General features: G+C 42.0%; 1 protein-coding gene across 4 annotated transcripts in view; it reads left to right on the top strand.

The window, feature by feature from the left end:
- TTLL5 (tubulin tyrosine ligase like 5) overlaps window positions 1-21,756 on the top strand; it is a 116,094-nt gene that overhangs the window by 17,524 nt on the left and 76,814 nt on the right. For all 4 annotated transcript variants that reach the window (XM_081172412.1, XM_081172414.1, XM_081172413.1 and 1 more), the window contains exons 10-16: window positions 2,109-2,210; window positions 3,003-3,094; window positions 5,137-5,244; window positions 17,955-18,036; window positions 18,193-18,254; window positions 19,581-19,669; window positions 20,777-20,818. In XM_081172412.1, coding sequence (XP_081028538.1) covers window positions 2,109-2,210; window positions 3,003-3,094; window positions 5,137-5,244; window positions 17,955-18,036; window positions 18,193-18,254; window positions 19,581-19,669; window positions 20,777-20,818 — 577 coding nt within the window. The remainder of the gene's footprint in view (window positions 1-2,108; window positions 2,211-3,002; window positions 3,095-5,136; window positions 5,245-17,954; window positions 18,037-18,192; window positions 18,255-19,580; window positions 19,670-20,776; window positions 20,819-21,756) is intronic.

The following is a 21,756-nucleotide window of genomic DNA, read 5'->3' as shown; positions in this document are numbered from 1 at the left end:
GCAACTATGCTCTGAAATGAAGGAGCAGGCAGCAGAACCTCGCAGTGCCTGACAGTGTGCTGCTTTCCTGTTCCCTAAGCCCCCTAGTGCCCTCTCCTTTGGTAGTCCTGCTTGCTAATTAGCACTGGCTCCATGGAGATATTTACCTTTTCTCTGCTGGATTCCTGTGGTTTCCAAAGAATTCAGGTACTTACTGTGAGCCAAGGAATTCACATTACCTCATAGACTGTGTTGTGGCCAGAGCCTGTTACAGCAGCCCAGTCCCCTTTTCAGTAACCCCTGCCTGGCAGGCCCTTGATGTTTGGGGAATGTAGCTAGCTTAAGCAGTGGGGGGATTGCAGTTGGTCTCATGATCCTCCTTTCTCTCTCTCCCCCCACCTCCTAGGTTATAGCAAACATATCAGTTTTGAGCAACAGTATTTTGTACTTCTTGCTACTACTGAGCATGCCTCGATCGGTTAAGCTAGTATGAAACAGAATACCACTATTGGTTTCCTACATTGAAGAGCGTTGGGCTTATTGACAGGATATAAGAATGTTGGTGCTATCTGTTTTTATGCATGTGAAGTAGTAGCTAGAATTTGAAAATGGTTCTTCATTTTTTTGTAAGTGGCTTAGAAACTTTTTTGTAGTAAGCAACTAATAATAATAGAATTGTAGAGTTGGAAGGGACCACGAGGGTCATCTAGTCCAACCCCCTGCAATGCAGGAATCTTTTGCCCAACGTGGGGCTTGAACCCACAGCCTTGTGATTAAGAGTCTCATACTCTACAAGTAATAAATTATGTACCCATTAGGAGATTACATAGATCTGACTGAAGAAGTATGGAGAATTTGGAGTGGCATTCAAAATGGTACACTGGGCCAAGTTGTTTGTGTTTATATACAGTCAGTCTTTCCTCCTGTAGGAGCCCAGGGGGTGCACAGCAATGTTGCAATACAAAAATCAAAGTAAAACTCCTTAAAGCTTGATTGTCTAAAACAAGAAGCCTAATGTAACGCAGCCAGCCCACCATACCAGCTACTGGCTTCCAGGGCTTATTTAGTTTCCCACAGCCCAGATGAATAAATATGTTTCGTTGACATCTGAAAATTTTCAGTGTGGGAAACCTCCTAGAGGGAATTCTATAACCAGGGTGCCACTACCATGAAGGCTCAGTCTTGGGCAACCAGCTTACAGGCTATACCTGGTGGTAGAACCATTAGCAGGACCTCTTCTGCTGATCTCAAAGCAGGAGTCAGTTTGGAGACCAACAGACTTATGGGGAAGAGCTCTCCCCACTTTAATTTCCTTGGCATGGTTTATATACCATAATGCCATTTGTGTGTCCTCATTCCATTTAAGTTCCATCATTCGTTTGCAATGATATTGGATTTTCTATAAAACTTTGAGTTGCAAATTAATTTGCATCGAATTTTCTGATGCCCCTGAGCAAGATCTGATTTAACGTGTTTATTTTACTTGTATTTAGAACACTAGGCTAAAAATGCTGAAACTGCCAGGCTGGCCTAATAAATTATTTGCATTTGGTATCCCTCAATTGTTCCTAATTAACTTAAGAAACAGAACATTTTTTAGTTGAAAAATAAAGCATTGACAAATTTTCCACTCCACATTCCTGTTCAATTGTTATTCCTGTGTCCATATGGAGTTAAATGGTTTAAAAGTCGTTTAAACTGCTTCCTGCATTGAGGATGGGGTTCTTCAATCAATTTGTTCACATAAGTCCAATTATGTGACACAAACAGAAAAAATAATTAATCAAAGATGGTTCCTGTTACTGATGTTGGCAGAACAGATAATGAATTCAGTCGCACTGCTGTTTCTAAATGTATGTGTGTTTCCTGGATAAGACTGCAAATAGCCCATTGCAATTTGGTAGTGGATAAGAGACTGTGAAAAAGAGATGATAGCAATTTCTGATATGGTGGGATGAGGGATGGGTTTGGGGAGGAAGCATGGAAGTTGGCAGCTAGCTTTCATCAGATGTATAGGTGAGGGGAGAAAGTAATATCTAGCCATTCCCCAATCTCTAGATAAAAGATGATGGGACAATTGGCCTGCTATGCTTTGAATTATTGTTGTAGTCTTGGTTCTTGTTTTGTAGGTTTGCAACTGTGAGATATGACCAGGGAGCAAAGAATATTAAGAACCAATTCATGCATTTAACAAACTACAGTGTCAACAAGAAGAGTGGTGACTATGTCAGGTACTTACATTTTGCTGAGGAGTTTTTGAGTTTTCAGTTGTCCAGAGAAAAGCAGCCAAAGCCATGATATTTATTTATTTAAATATATTTTTATTCTGTTACACCCCGCCCCCACAAAGTAGCTTACAGCAGTTAATACATATAATACATTGAATAATGAAGCACTAAAAAACAAAACTAGTATTTTGTTGTGGCTGTCTTAAATTGATGCAGACACTGATTTAGAGACCACCTTAACCCAGTAGATCTCTGTGGTCTGCGGGAAGGTTTCTTCTGCAAGCTTCAAAGATCTCAGCCGCCCCCCTCTGTGGTAACTTGAATCAGTCTTTTTTAGTGTAGCTGCCTCTGTTCTGCAGAACAGCATTACTGTTGAGATATGACAGACATCCACTTTTGGCACTTTCCAGAAACAATTGAAGACATTCTTGTTCCTACAGGCTTTCCCAGTTGAATAAATGTGTATTTGCCACGAGTCTCTATTTTGTATTGTCTTAGTTTTGTTTTAAAGGTATTGGCTGTTTTGTGTGTTGTTAACTTTTTTTGCTGTTTTAATTGTACTTTCCCTTGAAATGCTTGCCTAGAAGGTGATTAATAAAATAATAATAATGGTGATGATGATCTTTGATTCTACATGCTACTTGTAAGACTTGACCCAAATTGTTTATTTCTGTTAAACATTTGTCAACAATAATTAATACAAAACCCCAAAACTTGTAAATTGACATTTAAACAGAAATATGAGACATTATACTGAAGTTCCTGAAAGTGTGAAATCTATTTCTTTGGTCATAGCTGTGATGACCCTGAAGTGGAAGATTATGGGAACAAATGGAGTATGAGTGCAATGCTAAGGTATCTGAAACAGGAAGGGAAAGATACTACAGGTGAGTAGAGAACTGTTACCCCCAGAACAGCACATGATAGGAAGAGAGGAGGGGTAATTCCGTCTGGCAAGCAAAAATTCTTGCTCTGACAGAACAATCAGAAGAGTGTGAGGTTGAATACTTCCCATGTGTCTTTTGTAAACACACTATTCCCTATGTAGTATTCACTTTATTAAGTGAATGCCTTTCATCTTGGAATTCTGTATTTTATTGGACAGTTTCTTTTCCTCACATTTGATTGATTTACTGATAGCATCATGAATGAGCAATGCAAATTAGAAATTCTTTTTAGCAACAAGTTCTTAGCATTAATTAATTATGACTAGCATCAGTATCAGTGTTGTCAAAATCCTTGTTTAGTGGAAGGAGACTGGTGAACTCAGAAGTGTGTAATGCATGGAATAATGCATGCTGTTTGAAGCAGGCATTGTTTTTGCAAAAGTGAAGAGTCAATGCCTATGAGAATATATGGCTTTCGTTTTCATGTGAGAATTGAAATGGCTTACAATTTATATATACACAGGTGGTTTGGCCAGACTAAGACATGAGCATTCTGATGTACTTAAAAATTTTTGGATCAACTTTGTGTTTGTCTGAAATCTTGAAAGTGATAGACGATAGTCTGCAACAGAAATGGACAAATTATTTATTCATGTGGGGTCACTAGTCTCCAGACAGTGGTATTGAGGCCAAGAGAATATTTTTTGGCACAGTAGCTAGGTTCCATAATAAAACTGATGCTTCCTAAAGGTTTTACATAGCTTTTGTGCTTGGGCATAGCAATACATACAAATGTGTACAATTGCTGATAGTCAAGAAAAGCTATAACATTAAAGTGGAATACCTTTCTTGAAAAGCAGCAAGTTTACAAACTTTTTATTTTTCCACGGAATGAAAGTGTAGGCAAATATATTAGGAAATTCATTAAAAAATAATGATAGGGCTAACAGGGACTGGAACTAATTACCTTGGGGGCTGTCATTTGGTTGTCCTAGTTTAGAAGAGGCACAACTTGCAAAAGTTGTGGAATTCTGTCCCCACGGAGGTTTCCCTGGCACCTTCATTATATACCGTATTTTTTGCCCCATAGGACGTACTTTTCCCCCTCCAAAAATGAAGGGGAAATGTGTGCGCACCCTATGGGGCGAATGCAGGCTTTCGCTGAAGCCTGGAGAGCGAGAGGCATCGGTGCGCACCGACCCCTCTCGCTCTCCAGGCTTCAGGAAGCTATCCGCAAGCCTTGCAAGCCCGGCGGGAGTTCCCGCGGGCTCACAAGGCTTGCGGGCAGCAGCCTGCAGCCCCGGCGAGTGTCTGCAAGCCTTGCGCGCCCGGCAGGAGGTCCCGTCGAGCGTGCGAGGCTTGGGTCGGCAGCCTGTCGCCCGAAGCACAGGGAGCCCTCCGGAGGGTGCTCCGTGCTTCGGGCAGGTGTGCGCAAGGCTTGGGGCGGCAGCCACAGCGGGGGGGGGGGATAAATTTTTTTTATTCATTCCCCCCCCCCCAAAAAAAAACCCAAGGTGCGTCCTATGGGCCAGTGCGCCCTATAGGACGAAAAATATGGTAGCTTTTGTTGTATGCTGAAGACACACCTCTTTACCTTGGCCTTTACCTCTTGAGTTATATATTTTGAAGACCCACTCTAGCTGTGATTGTAATTAGTTTTAAACTGTTTTTATGCTGTATTTTATATTGCTGTAACCAGCCCTGGGACCTTCTGATGAAGGGTGGGTAATAAATCTAATAATTAATAATAATTATAATAAGCAATAACACTTTATGTTGTACCTCAAAACTAGAATATTACTTTACTTGGTTTTAATTCTTATACTTTGGTTGGTATTTATGGGGTACCTATAAGCAAGTCTCCTAATTCCTTCCTACAAGTTTCTTTTAAAGTTCCCTTGTGGGCGTGCTCTTATGAGCTTTCTGTTTGCTGCCTGTTGTTGATGCTCATGTTCTTATGTGTCTTTGTTTCAATATCACAGGTTAAAAATCCTCATATCAAATTTCTCATTCTTTTTCACTTTACCCTTTTCTCCTTCCAGCTCTGATGGCCAGTGTAGAGGATCTGATAATAAAGACAATACTTTCAGCTGAACTGGTAATAGCTGCTGCCTGCAAAGCCTTTCTCCCACACCGAGGTGTTTGTTTTGGTAAGGAAATGAAGGCACCTCATCTGTTGTATGTAGTTTCTCTGACAATGCAATCCTATATGTGTCTAGTCAGAAGAAAGTTACATTAAGTTCAGAGGAACTTTTATTTCCAGGTAAGTGTGAAAGGATTCCAGCCTTATGGTGGAATTCAGTATAGCACTAAGTGGGGTATGCATGGGGATGGGGACAAGGTCTGCTCATGCAATGGGACATGCCCAGTGTGTGTCATGACATCATGCGCGCTGCCCAGTCTCGGAACCTGACTTCCAGTGACACAGGAAGTCAGGTTCTGAGACCTCACAAGGCCTTGGATGTGACTTCTGGTGCTTCGCGAGGCACCGGAAATTACAACAGGGGCCCTGCAGTGTGGGTGCTGAGTACCCATGACAATTTTTTTGTGGGTGCTCAGGCACCCAGAGCCCCCTATAGTTGGCACCCCTGCCCCCAACCCTCCAGAGCAAATTTAAGGGGTGCACAGGGGGAAGCCCCGTTGTACTAGCACACCTCGTTCCCCACATCCAACAACTTAGTTGAATCTCCCCCTTCAGTGTTTCTTCTTCCTTGGGTCATATTTTGAAGGGAGTATGGGTAATTTGCACTTCATACTAGATCATTAATGGACAAAGAATGGGCCAGACACCTTCTGTAGACCATATGAAGTTGTAAGCAGCTGTTCTTTGAATGATGCCACACATGGTCACAACATGGGTGGCTGGCTTCGTTGCTTGTGTACACCCACTGTGGCATGGGCTGCTGTCAAAGAACAACTGTAACAGGTAAGCTGCTTTGTTTTTCTTAGTAATGTAATATGGGCAGGATGCCAGCAATTAAATTAACATGCAAGGTTTAAAATGCAAGAGAATATTCATCTGTTCAGTGCACGGATGACTTAGAGGGTGCATTCCGCTAGTAAAAGTGTAACAAAAAAGCACTCAACTTATTAATGAAAGACTAGGAATGGCAGCAGCTGTGAGATGGAAAACTTAATCCTTTTTTAAAAAAAGAAAAGAAAAGAAAAGCATATTTCTTGTTCACAGTTTGAAAATGTGCATCAGATTTCTCCTGAAATAAGAGAGCTTCAATGATGCTTTAAGAACAGAAGGAATTGAATTGGGGTCATCGTCCCCGCTCTTTATGATCTCTTGGGTCTCTCTGCTTCTCATGGCATTTTGTTTCTTTTTGTCTTGCACTTGGTTGCTTTTGTGTCCTGGTTTTTTTTTTGCTGGGGGGGGGGAGAGCAGTCTATGTTGGAGATTATTCAACTAGTTCCTGGTGAGTGTGGTATTGCCCAATGCTTTCTCCTAACCCTGGTTCCGCAGCGGGTGGGGAAGGATCACTGGCTTCTCCCCAGGACTTGAGTTGAAAGCAGAGCTGAGATATGCTTTGACTGCATTCTTGCCAGGTGCATGTGCAGAGCCAAAGCAAGCCTCCACTTCTTCTTCTCCTCCCTGGCTCTGAACTTGAGGAACATGGTGGAGACATGTGGGTTTGCCTTTCCTGGGCACTCTGAGCTTGGAAGATGCTACTGGCGCAGAAGAACTTGACACATCTCCGACTTCCCTTGCTTTGAGATGAAGATGAAACAGGGAAGCTTGTTTCTGTGTTTACATATATAATTTTATCTGTAGGCAGCCTTTCCACAGCTTACAACATGAAAAAATATATAACTACAACCTAACAAAAGTAGTCATAAACCATAAATAAAACATTAAGAAATACACAACCACATAAACCACAAGATCTAAAATAAAGATAGAAAAAACAAACAGCAACAAGTCCCACCAAACAACACCCCCCCAAAAAAACCCCCACCCCAGCCCAAGAGGGTGTTCAGCAGCCTCAGCTTTTGTAGCTGGGGCCCCGCTCTCCCAGACCTGGTGGAAAAGGCCTGCAAGAAAGGAAGCAGATCTTCCTGGCTGTTTGTTGAGTACTTGTAGGATCCAGAACGAAAGCAAGGCTCCACAAACCCCCTCCAGTAATAAAGCAGTGACGAGCTTCTTGTATGGTGAGGAATGCCTCACACTTTTCCCCAGCTCCAAGCTTGGAGCTAAAGAGGGAAGTAGAGGATGGTAACTAATCTTGGACTGTGTTTGAGACATGCAGCATTAGGTCAGCAACAAGATCTGTCCTATTGGAGGAGGGACATGATATTGATGAAGTCTCAGGCTTCCTCAACCTCGGCCCTCCAGATGTTTTGAGACTACAGTTCCCACCATCCCTGACCACTGGTCCTGCTAGCTAGGGATCATGGGAGTTGTAGGTCAAAAACATCTGGAGGGCCAAGGTTGAAGAAGCCTGATGAAGACAAATATTTGAAAGCCAGCCGTACATTGTCCACCCTGGCCCCAATTTTATCTCAATTATTAAAATAATTAACTCAAATGTAAGAACATAACATATTTCCTTCCTGGATTAGATCAACAATCCATCTATTTGTAGTACTCACTTTCCTCCAGTGGCTAATCAGATGCTCCTGGAAGCTCAGAAACTGAGCGTAATTGTCATTGCTGTCTCCTGTTGAGTATAATTAGAAATATGCTGTCTTGAATATTTCAACTATTATGGCGATCTTCCATGTATTTGTCAAATCCTTTTTAAAGCTATTTAGGTTAGTGGTTGTTGCAGCCTTCTGTAGCACTGAATCCCACAATGCCTATCAGTTGCACTGGGTAGCCCAGAGCTGTAGTTGAAATTAATGAAAAAGCTGAAATTACTCTCCAATACAATGTCCATATCACTCCTTGTTCTTGTCATTCTTAGGCCTCTCTCATAATGACACACTACCCCAATGATTTTAGTTCTTCTTTCTTAACACCCCCCCCCCAGTTTTCTCCAGCTTAGCAATATTTTTTGTACAAAGGCAAACAGAACTACCCACAATATTTTAAACGCTGGGGAAAACAGCCTTTTGGAGCTCTTCAGAACTTATGAAGCACTGTACACTTGGCTCAGATCCTGATCTAAGAATGAATTGCATCTGAACGGTGTGCCTAGAATTCTCTGGGTATCCATCCCAATGCTGTGGATTTCCCCACATGCCAAATGGACAGCTTTGAATCACACTTCTTTTTCCACCATTAAATTTTATCCAGAACCTGAACCTCACTATTGTCAGGCTAGGATAAATCCACTGATGGTAGCTGCAAAGCTGTGAATAGCACTATCTGTCATCCATAAAAACTGTGAAATGTCCTTATGATGTAAAAATGACTAAGTGAAAATTCACAGAATGCTTGCATCTCACAAGCGTGCCTCTTTCACAAATTTAGCATTTTTGAGGGAAAGTGCATTGCTTTCGTTTGGGTTTTTTTCTGGGCTTGTGTTTGGATGGTCATACCACATGGCGGCGATAGAGCTCACATCTGGCAGCGCTTTTGATTGGAGTTATGTGCTGGCAAAGATTGGAAGACTTGTTGGCAAGAAACCTGGGAATGTTTCCAAAAAAGCAACGGATGGTACCAGTTTGTGCCTTCTCCCACTTTCTAGTACCTGTTTCTCAACCTTCCCTTTGGCAGCAACCTATTGCTTCCTGCAGCCTTATGTGTAAATACAGGACAGACACTGCAGAGCTGGGAATTGTAGAACCCAGAAGCATTTCATTCCAGTAATCTTGATCATATCAAGGGTTACTATTTATTCAGGCTGCTCAGGCCTACTAGACTAAAAGTGAAGAACCCTCTAGCTCAGGATATAGATACCAGAGGTGTGAAGCTTGATAGCACTATAGTTACTATATCAATTACATTAAAAGTACAGACTTGATTAAAGCTGGGTGGTGGTAGGTCCCAGAAGAGCTGGAACAGAGTATGAGCAATACCGAGTGCTGTGACAGCTACTGGTCCTGCTCTGCTAATTGGAACTCATGAACTCATAACCAAATCTGTAGGGTAGGGAGTAACCTTCTTGCTGCAGTAGCTGATGTGCATGGGCTTTTGCCCTCCCCCTCGGAGAAGAAAGATGTAAAGCAGTACTAAGCCTCATGCAGGGGATCTTAGTGTCAGCAGGAGTGTGTGGGCAAGGAGTCCAGAGGTCCCTTGCTGCTAAAGAAGAAAGGTGGATACATAATGAAACAGCAGCTAATCAGAAGTCAGAATTGTGTTGCAGAGTGTGGAATGTGTGTTGGGGTTTATGGAAACAGGGATAAAAACTCCATGGGCAGTGTGGATGAATGAATGGGGAAAGCCAGCACCAGTGATTCCAGCATCCAAGACAGTGGTGCAAGTTGCTGTTTTGGTATCTGTCTCAGATACCAGAATGCTTGCGGCCAGTTTTGTTTACTGTATGAGCCAGGGTCTCATACAGGGATTGAGGTTCACCATCAGCCTTCTGAGTTGGCCTGTTCCTCCATTAGAAAGTTGCTCACAAGGAGTTTGGAATGGAAGGACAATGGTGTGGAATCACTTTGGACTGGAGGCCTGGAGCCAAAATTTGCCAAACTTCTGTAGGCCACATTGGTTTTTTGCAGCCAAGACTTTACCTTTGGTGCAGTTTGAATTTGACTATTGTGCTGCTTTCAAAAGAGGTTGGATATGCTTGGGAGTAATCACTTGCTTCTGAGTGTCTCTGATACCCTGTCATGCTGCCTTTGGCAGGTAAGTTGCCCAAACCAAACAGTGCCAACCCAAAAGTAAAACTTTGGCTGCAGAGGGAAGTTCTTTTGTAATCATGGCTTGAATTTGGCACTGTTTGCAGCCTTTGCTTGGCTGAAATGGGCAGGCTTGGTGGGCCTAAGTAGACCCACAGGCCAGAGGTTCCCCACTGCTGTCCTAGGACTACTAATAATTGTATGTGAGGTGTCTTTTTTTCCAAGGCTAAACAGCTTGCTAAGCACATTAAGCACAGCTTACAAAAGTAACATGCACAACTTTTCATATCATTTGCACAAACATTGTAGAGGCAGGTGATGAACCTTTTTCACTTTTTTGATAAAGAATCCATGACCATCTGTCCTGGATGCTTTTAGCTGAGATTCCTGCATTGCAGGGGGTTGGGCTAGATGACCCTTGGGCTTCACTTCCAACTCTATGATTCTATGAAATGGTGTGTATATTCAGCTCTCTAGTGTAACAGTTGTGGTTTGGAGCATGCACTGTAAAACAAATAGCTGCATTTGAAAATGACTCTGTTCAGTGCCAAGAATATTTTAAATGTGCAAACTTCATAAACCAATGCATATTAAACAATGTGCATAAATCCTTAGTTTGCATAGTTTGCTTCTACAAGTCATGGGGCTGGGTGGAGAGTTATGTGCAGGATCTGCCTACAAATTCTATGACCACCAGGGGGAAAAGTCAGCCTCCCCCCCCCCCCCCCAAGATTGCAGCAGGCATTTCTTGCATAAATTCTTTTTACAGATGGGCAGAAACGTATTGTTTTAATTACAGTTCACATGTTTTATCACAATGTTGATTACTGCATCTAGTGGCAAATTACACATGTGCGCTGTAGTTGTTGAATAAAGAGAACCAAAATTATAGGATTCTTAGTTACCGTTTAGTGATTCCAGCTTTTCAAGCAGTATTTTCCATTTTTACTTTTTCCTGTGATCAGTCAAACCTTGGTTCCCTAAACTGATCTGTTTTGGAATGTTTTGGCTCCCGAACACCAAAAACCCGGAAGTAAATGCTCCAGTTTTTGAACGTTTTTCAGAAGCCAAATGGCTTCCGGGAACCCCCCCTTTTTTTCTCCATTGACTTTGCTGACTGCCCTTTGATCCTCAGTCATTGAACGTTTCAGAAGTCGAAATGACTTCCGGAACGGATTACGTTCAGCAACCGAGGTTTGACTGTAATTGAATAATTATTTGCTGGTTATTTGCAATGCCAGTACTGTCCTGTCCTCTCTAGCTCCTTTCCACTCTTTTGTGAATTATGCTACCCAGGATTCTTCCTCTCTTATCTCATTCTGCATCTACCAGACCTTGCAATATGCACATTTTCTGATTTGGAGCTTGTACAGAGTTGCTTTGGAATCTTCTGTTTTATTTTCAAGCACCTAGAAGTGGCTGCACATAAATTTAGGGTCCTAAATTAACCCAAGTAGGAGATTTCTGCACAAATCTTAAAAGGAAAACATGGGGGCGAAGTATTCCTATTTGGCTAGTAATATTTGCTTGATTTGCCTCCCAAATGTCTTGGACTCTATAGCTATTAATCCTTGAATCTTGAGGCACACAGTAGTCTCTCATCATACATAGAGTTAAGCTTTGAACAGGGGGAGGAAAGCCAAAGAAACCTCAATTAGTATAATGTATTTCTATCTTCGGTGAGGGTTATTTCCCCTTGTAAATGCTAACCAGCTTGACATTGGGAGATACAACTTAAATTGCAGCCCTAGGTGGTCTGGCTGTAGCCTCCCTGGAGATTGCAGGTATTATGTATACATCCTGACCAGGCATTAATTTGGCAGGTAGTCTGGAAAATGCCACTGCGTTGTATTCTAATGTGAAAGCTGTGTTTAGCATCTGCATTGCGTGGAAAGAGGTTCTGCATTTTGAGGGGGAAAAGGACAACTGGCAAGCGGGAGTTGGGATAAACCAACTTCATATAGGATCATGCCCCTTAATGTGGTAAATATAGTCTTGGGAGATGATCAAAAAGCATTTAAAAAAATTTTTTTTCCTTGGCAGAACTAGCTTATTCCCATTTGTACAACTTCTGGAGGGTTACAGAGGCATCTATGAGTTAAACAAGGGAGAGTGGGAGCTTTCAGCACTCCAAGCAGACCATTACAGAAGTGATTCAGCAGGAGGAGGCGGCAGGAGACTGGTATATTCCGGTCCAGGCCTATTAAAGGTTTCATTGTTTTGACTTCTGGAGTCTGCTTCTGGGTGGGCATCGAAAAGCCCCATTATGGCATATATTGAGTCCTGCTTTGAAGCACTGAAATTTTTCCCTAGGGGGAAAAGGGAAGAGATGGTGAGAAGGCACTAAGTTCATTTTCTGACTCATTCGCCACTGCTGCACCCACAGCATAGATCTGGCGCAAGTATAATCCTATCACAGTCCCGTATCTGACTCTCATAATCACTGATATAGGTAATGTAGCACTATAAACTACCCAGAGAATGTTAGTTATTGAGCAGGAAAGAAACAAATTAGGGACTGAACACCAGAAGTCTTTTAAAGCTCGAATGAGACCATAACACAGAAATTGTTTTACATTGAATTGTAACCCATTTGTTCTTTGTCAAAGCGATAAAAGAACATGCAGAGGCTTTGGGGTTAGTAGTAGTTCAAGAAAATGCAACAACCCTTACATACAGTAGATTTATTAGTGAAGCAGAGTGAGCTCAATATATGACTATAATAACTGGGGAGAAGGGGAGAGCAAGGAAAGGTATTTGATTTATTTATTCATTAAAGGTGTTTTAATACAGACATACAATCATATCCCCATGGTACTTACTTAAACTAAGCTGTCATTTTCCAGTCTTGGAAATTAGAGAACACATGTGGTTCAGTAAAAGATTAGAGTATGAAGTTGTGTCATGATCGTACTGCTGAAATTATTCATTGAATGATGTATGTTCTTTTAAGCTGAAGTGGCGAATGGAACAAATGACTGCAATGTTCTTCCCCTGAAAACCACCATAAAGAAAGCATTGGGAGCAACCATTTAAAGCCTTGGCCCCTTAATCTGCAGAGAAACTCAATGTTTAATTTATTCTATGTCAGGCAAAAAGGTGTGTGTGTAGAGAGAGCTTTTATTGTGTGGTCCTTTTTTGCCACACTAGAGTTGGAGTAGATGTTGCTCTGAGCTCTGAAAAGACCAAAAGTGCTTTCAAGACTTTGAATGCCCTACACAGTTTTCTCACAGGCTAAGGTAGCCTTCCCCAACCTGGTGCCCTCCAGATGTTTTGGATGGTAGTTCCTATCAAGCCTAGCCAGTGTATCCAGGGTGATGGGCGTTGTAGCCCAACATGTACGAGAACACAAGAAAGCCTGCTGAATTGGACCAGTGTCCTCTCTAGTCCAGCATCCTGTTCTCACAGTGGCCAACCAAATGTCTGTGGGAAGCAAACAAGTAGGACCTGAAAGTAAGAGCAGTCTCCTCTCCAGTGGTTTCCAGAAACTGGTTTAGGAGCATACTGTCTCCGACAGTGAAAGAGGAATATAGCTGTCATGGCTAGTAGCCAATGATAGCCTTATCCTTTATGAATGTGTCTAATCCTCTTCTAAAGCTGTCCAAGTTGGTGACCATCACTTGAGAGTGAACTCCATAGATTAATTATGTGTTATGTGAAGAAGTTATTTCTTTTGTCTGTCCTGTATCTTCCTACATTCAGCGTCATTGGATGACCCAATGTTCTACCACTGTGAAGACAGATACAACAGATTTGTTCAGCTTCTCTGCAGTCTCTGCAGAGGGATCTTTAGCATACCCTTGACTTCTGTAATCTAAAGGTCCAACTGCCTCACTAGCCTGTCTCATGCTGCTCAATGTATTTAAATTATTTTCTTTGTTTTATTTATTTTTAGCAATGTTCTCCCCTGATTCTTTTTTATCATCTGTTATTGCCTTTTTGCACTTCTGTAGCCAAAGTTTGTGTTCCCTTTAGCTCCTATTTGGACAAGAGTGTCATTTTTATCTCTTAACAGTTTCTTAACTCTACTTGTGAAGCACGCTGGCAACCTACTGGCCTGATAGTACTTTTCCTGGTCTGTGGTATATATTCCAGCTGTGCTTCTAACAATGTGATTTTAAATAACTCACAAATATCGGGGGGGGGGGGGATTGGCGTCTCTTGACTTTGTAGTTGGGGCACCAACCAACTATGTACCTAGGAGCAGCCCAAAACTATACGCCTGCTGTTTCAGAGGAAATTCTATTCTATCCAGAGCTGGTATGCAACCCAGTTCCTGCATCTGGGAAACACCCATCTAGAGGATCTCAAGTCTTGTCAGGATTCAGTTGTACTTAACTAGCCCTCATCCAGCCCATGACTGCATCCAGGCACCAGTTTGGGATATGCACTATTCTCCTGATTTAGATGTTACAGAGAAATAAAGGTAGAATCTTTGAAATTTGGGTTTCAGTATTTGTATAAGGACAAGTATTAGTACTGATTTCCCTCTCTCTTATTGCACATATTATTCCCTCTCTCTAGAGGCAACCAGGATTATTTCTTGCTAAGGGGAAGAAGATCTCCCAAAATATTTCTCATAAGGATCTTGGAAGTCAGTTTGCGAGCTCCTCTAACAAGAAGGAGCTCAGGGGAAAAAACGTTGCCTTCTGAACTCATTGGAGAAAGGCTGTGAATGTGAAATAGCCATTTGTTGTTTGTAGATGCTGGTACAAGTGGAACGTTAGGAAAACATCTGAGGAAACATGATCTTCAGTTTGCTTCCATTTCCCCCTTTAACGTCAGTGGTGCAATATCAGCTGTCAGGGCTGATGTTGCAGGATGAGAAGAGATATCCCAGAGCATTGCCCTCCTTTAATCAATCTGCTTTCTTTAATCCCTTTACAAAGGGAAAGCGACACTGTGAAGCCTGGCTGTGTCAAGCAGCTGTAGAGAAGATGTCTGGGTTTCTTGAACGGTGCTTAACTATCCCTTTTCTTAGAACTCCACGACTGCTCTCTGTACTTTGCATTAGCTGGGATGTTCTCCAGAATGGTAGCAAACATTTTATGATTGCTCTCTGAATGTGATGCATCTTTCTATAAAGATTGGGCCTGCTATAGGCCTTATGTTAGGGAATAGTGGTGCGAGTTCAAAAATACAAAGCTGTAACTTGTGATCCAAAGAGTTTACTATGTGGATATGATGCCAGAAGAACAATGTATACTGAGATAGGACAGTGTCATGTCCTCCAGGTCCTTTTGGACTCCAGTTCCCATAATCCTTGAGTACTGACCATGCTGACTAGGACTGATGGGAGTAGGAGTTCAGCAGCATCTGAAGGACACTGTGTTGGGTATGCCTTTCAAATACAAAGGAGCAGTTATGATAATGCCTAATAAAGGTGGTGTGTGTGTGTGTGTGTGTGTGTGTGTGTGTGTGTGTGTAGAAATAGAAAGAGAAACATGAAAACTTCGGAAGGGGAGAAAACCGTGGGGGGGGGGAATAGTGTGATGAAGAAATGAATAATGAAGCATATGGAGAAAAAACTGAGTTTAGGAAAGCCTGACTTCTAGCAAAAAGGGAAATAGCTGTATTACATATTAAAACATGAGTTATCTCTGGGTCTAGAGGACAAGGGTGCAGCTACTGTTTACAACTTTTTGCAGTTACTATGAAGTTGTTTTTTACCAGAGAGTGAGTCTCTTGCTGAGAATTGTGAACAATCTGTTGCATTCTGTGACAAATAAAAGGTGCATTTCCCACTAATAAACTGAATTTGGGAAAAGAACCTGAGTATTTGGAGTTTTGTAACAGCCATGGAAGGAGGACTCAAAACACAGAGCATTTGAAGACCTCTTACTCCAGTGCAGAGAAAAAAAGAATTGGGTAATACAAACATCTGTTTGTAGAGTATAAAGACCTCCTTTGTGTGCTTTTTTCCCATGGGAACATCAATACAAGTATTAATACATGTGCCAGAAAGGCTGTGTTCCTCAAGGTATGAATGACAGCTCAAGTGTGTTGTGTTCAGCTTGTGTATGTGACTGGGCAGAAAGAGAACATAAAGAAACCATAATGGGAGCTGGGGCTTTATTACGAGAAAAGAAAAATATTTCTAGCATTCTGCATCTGTTGAAAGGAAAGCGTAATACTAGGAGGAATACAAAGGGATACAAAGTAGGCTCTGGTATTCACATTCTAGGGCTTTGTTCTATTGAGGGCTGCGTTTCTGGGGGGTAATTTGGGGCTGCACACTGGTGGTAGGTGAGGCCAGAGCCAAAAGCAGTAGCATTTGCAGTCTTGCAGGATTGCATAGCAGTCTCTCTCTCTCTCCCTCCCTCCCTCCCTCCCTCCCTCCCCACTCTTCCAGGGTCCATTTCAGCTTTCCTCTCATTTCTCCTCTAGTAACATACAGGTCAGAATTGCTTGCTTGCAGAAGCTTCTCCCTCTATTTTGTCCATTTTGGCTCTGTCCATTTCTGTCCATCCGTCCCCTATCCCCTCATTCTTCAGGCTTCTTTTCACCCCACAGTTCAGTGTAAGAAATTCCTTTAGCCGTGTCTGTCTTGCATATGTGTGTGCATATACATGCATATACCCTTTTCCCACCCCTGCATTGATGTGAGAAGGGCATTCAATGGAAGCCTTCCTGCAGGGAGGGTGAAGAGAAGAGCAAGGCCAAAATTTGATGCCCCAGCTATATTTCCAAAGCCAGCTGAGTGAGGCATGGGGCTTTGGGAAGGAGGCAGAAGGCTCTGGCAGAGTCCTAGAGCCCTCCCACATCCTTCCCAAAGCTGAGAAAGTGCTAACTAAGCTTTGGGAAGGAGGTGGGAGAACTCGAGGACTCTGGCAGAGCCCTCACACTTCATTCCCAGAGCCCAGCACCTTGCTTACCTGGCTTTGAGAAGCCAGTGTGAGGGCTGCTGCAGGTGTGTGTGTGTGTGTGTGCATGCATGCATGCACCAAAGATCTGAAGGGTGTTGGGCCACCCTGCTCCATCCCCTTGTCTCAAAATGGAAAATTCAAGACTGAGCAGTAGTTTTCCAAGCCAGAGAATCTTAACTTTGACTTAGTTAGTAATGGCTTCACAACCACCTCCTTTAGACATGTGGGCACCCTACCCTTCTTTGGAGAGGTTTTCAGCCCCTCTGAAATCCATGTGCCTAGCCTTGTCCTTGCCAACCTTAACAGCCAGGGAGTACACATTAGTCCTCAAACCTCCAAGTAGCTTATCTATGTGTTTTGTTTTGCTTTTCAGTTGCATAAGCTAAAAGGCATTATAACTAGGCATGGGGGAGGAATTAGTTCAGTCTGCTTTCCATCACCCCTTCATTCTAAGCAGAGCCTAGGACCTTGACAGGACCACTGACTGAAGTTGCAGGAGCATCTGTCAGGAAAATTTGTATCTTGGGGTGGATTGTTCTCACTGGTCCACTACCCCTTTCATAGGCACTCTCTCTCGCTCTCTCTTTAAGGTAAAAACCTTTCTAAAGGTAAAGGTACAAGGTATGACCAGTGGCAGGCCTCAAAAATGGGGAAAAAAATGGTTGTAAGAGCAGCATGGGTAAACTTTATTTTCTTCTCTTGACTCTCTCTTTTCCCCGTTTCAACTCATACTTCTTGGTGTAGGCGGCAATGATGTCTGGATCACTTAATTTTGCAAATGCTTAGAAAAACTAGATTCTGATGTCTGAAAAGATGGGGTTCTGGAAGACATGCCTTGTTTCCACCCCCTTTATTCTGTTGCCATTATTCTGCATTCCCTTTTTGAAGCTTTCTGTTTCATTAGGGCTTTTCCTGAACTTTAACTGGACAAAAGCATTCAGATGCCTCTATTGTGGGACTGGACTTGTATATTTCTAAAAACAAGGAACCAGGAAGCAGTGACAAAATATAGCACCAGTACATCTTCACTCCAAAGCAAGAGTCAGTATCTTAAAGGTGGAGCGATTATGGCCACAGCATATTCAAAACTGGCCATGGTAATCTGTATCACACTTTTAAAGAAATGAGCAAGCATCACCACATTTCTCATGTGGTGAAATACTCTATATTTATCTACAGTCCCTTGTTTTGATGTTGGTTCAATTCCTTGAAAACACAATTGCGCCGCCACGAAATACTTTGTGTGTGCTTTGTTTCAGAGCTTTATGGCTTTGATGTCCTCATTGATTCTTCTCTCAAGCCTTGGCTACTGGAAGTGAACCTATCCCCTTCCCTGGCCTGGTAAGGAGTTATGGAGAAAGATGGAATTTGAAATGACTACCATCTGTTGAATATTCTTGATGGCTACAACTGAATAACTGTATACTATGTTTTAGAGGAAAGGCTCTAACTGGAGATACCATTAACTGCTTGCCTTTTCTGTTTCTTGTTGGATAGTGATGCTCCTTTGGACCTGAAGATTAAAGCTAGTATGATTTCAGACATGTTCACACTTGTAGGTGAGTTGAGTTTCAGTTCAGTGTTTAGTTGGCTTAGGCTGGTGATAGCGGGTTATAAGTGGGTATGCCATGTTTGTATGGTGGGTGTGTATATATGACATAAGAATGGTATGCTTTGAATAGTAGAGGTATTCAAACTTGTTTTGTGAAGGGCAGGAATGCTGTAGCTGGAAAGTATATAATCTGAGAGAAGTGTAGGTGTCCTTAGCTGTGTGGTATGAAAGAGTAATGAATAGTGGTGAACACTATTGTGTGGGTAAAAAATTCTTCTTTGGGGGGGGGATGCTGTTGAGTGCCTGACATCTGTATGATGCTTTGATAGCCTGAGGATCATTGGGTAACTCTAGAATAATTATTACCTTTGTTGGCATGGTTCCTATTAAAACAAGTAGGTAACAGAAAAGATATAGAGATGTGAAGGGGTGGTGGAGGAAGAAAAAAAGGGAACCTATTTTTTGTTTTTGTTTCTTCCTTGGGCCTTCACATGTTTACAAAGCATTGTACTGGGGTAGCTAGCCCTCAGTTTATGGGTCTCACCCAGCCTACAGGCAAATTTTTCTAGCCTCCCAAGAACCCACCAATTTTGACAGTGGGGGGAAAAAGTTGACACAGCGCAGATGCAACTCTCCTTCTTTCCTGTCATCCGATAAATCATTTGATGAGCAGAGAGAGGAGATAAACCCCCACCATCAGCTGATCTGGGTGTTTTGAATTTGGTTGCATTTCGGTGTTTCCAAGTAGTGCATTTAGATCTTGTTTAGAGAATGAATGGAGAACTTTTTTCTGACTGGAAGGCTATATCTTTATCTCCCCCACCCCTGGAGGGCCCAAGTTGACCTGTTGGCCCTGCCCACCTGTTAGTCACCGGACGGCATAGTGACATAATGTGATTTTTTGTTGGGACTTCAAAGCAAATGGGGGTTCCTCATGCAGGGATTTTTACAAAAGACTTTTAGATACCCTTTCTGTCCTGCATTTCTTTCAAACCATGGTGGCTTGAAGGAGAAGCAGCAGCAGTATGTGTGCTGGTTGGAGGAGCACTTCCTGCCATTCATTAGCTGATGAGTGAGTGGTAAGGTTGCACTTTACTCAAGGCTTTCAATCCCCCCCCCCCCGGTATTTCTCCTTCAAATCTTCATAGATTTGCGGGGGGGGGCATTTGCGCCTATTCCATCAGCTGATGGGTGTGTCACAGTGCGCCTTCAAATGCCCCCTTTTCGCAGTTCTTTCACTGGAGGAGTTAAGCTGTCGTAGGCTATTGATACAGAGTTACTAAACTAGCCCATAAATTAAGTTTTCTGTGGCCTATTTTGCTTCCGCTCTCAGGCTTTGTTTGTCAGGATCCAGGTCAGCGGTTCAGCCGAACATCATACTTTACCCCTGAGGGAAGGAGACATCCTTATCAGAAACCTCAAGTAAGGAGAAATTTGAGAAAGTAGCTGAAAGATAAAAACCTTCTCTTCTGCTATTAACAGATTATGAAGACGGGTTTAAGCAAGGATGATTGCCGTTTCATTTATTCATTCTTATCTGACAACTTTGTGATTTCTTTGATTATTTTGTATCTTAGTACTTCATCGCTGTGTATGGCTTCTATACTGCTGGAAGTGAAATTGACCTCTAGATGCTAACCATTCCCTGCACCCAATCCTTTGCTATTTTGATGATGATTATGGTGATTATATAGTGCCATCAGTGTGCATGGTGCTTTGGAGTACAAGAATGAACTTATAGTCAACACAGGGAAATGAGAAGAAAAGCGTGAACTGGTCATCAATCTGGCATTGTTTCATTTACATGTGCTTTTGCGTTAGTATTTTCAAGCAGAAGAGGAAGTTGGTTTTAAACATTTCACATTCAGCACTATTGTGTGCTTCATGTATAATCCTAAATGTCTTGAGTACATATTTAAGAGGTAAAAATGTAATGATGAAGATGAAGCAAAAGCAGTTGACATTTTACACAGATTAGAAATGTACGCTAGATGGGTGATAGTTGTAATATCCTGCTTGCATGATGTTCTTCCACTCATGCAAATGTGTCTTCCCTTTCCTCTCCTCCTCACTTTAGCTCACGCCCTCAAAATCTGCTCCATATACCGTATTTTTCGCTCTATAAGACTCACTTTTTCCCTCCTAAAAAGTAAGGGGAAATGTGTGTGCATCTTATGGAGCGAATGCAGGCTGCGCAGCTATCCCAGAAGCCAGAACAGCAAGAGGGATTGCTGCTTTTGCTGCGCAGCGTTCCCTCTTGTTGTTCTGGCTTCTGAGATTCAGAATATTTTTTTTTCTTGTTTTCCTCCTCCAAAAACTAGGTGCGTCTTATGGTCTGGTGCGTCTTATGGAGTGAAAAATATGGTACTTGGAAGACTCTCTGGAGCAAATTGAGGAGGGAGAGGCATAGGAAATCTGATCATGCCTGTTGGTGTGAAATCTATGCATTTATGACTGCTACATGAGCAGAGTTGTTTCCAGGATTCAAAGGGGAACATCAAATCATTATTCTTTGTCTTTCTCTTATAGCGCCCTGTTTCTGCACAGTCCCGATCAACAAATGCCAAATTGGTAGGTATTGGGCTATTATGTTTCTTCATTTACAAACTTCCATTTGTCTATTTCAAAATTTAAAGTAATATATTAATTTTGTCTGCAGCGACTTTTAAGACACTATAAAGGAATGGTAAAGAGGTTCAGGGGAGAGAAATGAACAATGCATATGGAATGGCAGGAGCTGCAGGCAGGTGATAACCCTTAGTGTGCCTGCCTGCCTCTCTCCCGCACTTACTTTTCCTAAAATTGCAGCCATTTGTGTCAAGTGAATCCCAACTTTGTTTCAGAATAAAGCACACACATTAATCAAGATTATGCATGCTCTGCAAAATATGCATGTTACTGCAACAAATTCAAAATTTAGATTATTTTGATAGAGTGTATGCATATTTCTGAAATATGGAGAAATACCAATGTAAGAGAGAAGAAAGACAAGAAAGGTTGTACTAACAGAAGAAGAAACCTTGGAGATTGGAGACTGGGTGCTCATAACTGACCTAGTGATGGCAGAGGCAAGCACACACAACTGTTTGGTGTTATTTTCATACAAAGCATTCTAGAGTCAAAGAGGAGGTAATAGACACATCTTGTTCAAGAGAAGAAATGATACTTTCCCTTGATTATTCCTTAAAAATAGCAGAAGATCCATACTATAAATGGCTGGAAGGATTACAGTTTATTATTATTATTAAGTAATGGGAAAGATTGCTGAACTAGATGAAGTTTTGGGCTGATCCAGCAAACTTTTTCTATGTTCATTCATAAGTCTGAGTTACTTACTGATAATAGGTCTTCTTTTGTCTAGGTTTGTATATGTCTCTTCTGAGGCAAATTCAGTTTTTGGTTTTTAAACTCTGCTTTTCTGTGTTAAGAGGAATATAACCCATATGAAATAATGGGGCATATTGCTAATATTCATATCTTTATGGAGATAGATCAAGCTGAGCCTTTAA

This window comes from Podarcis bocagei (genome assembly GCF_964188305.1).
Source record: "Podarcis bocagei genome assembly, chromosome: 1".
In the NCBI taxonomy this organism is placed as follows: Eukaryota; Metazoa; Chordata; class Lepidosauria; order Squamata; family Lacertidae; genus Podarcis; species Podarcis bocagei.
Note: the sequence above shows the minus strand (reverse complement) of the source record. Positions and strands in the feature narration are given on the sequence as shown.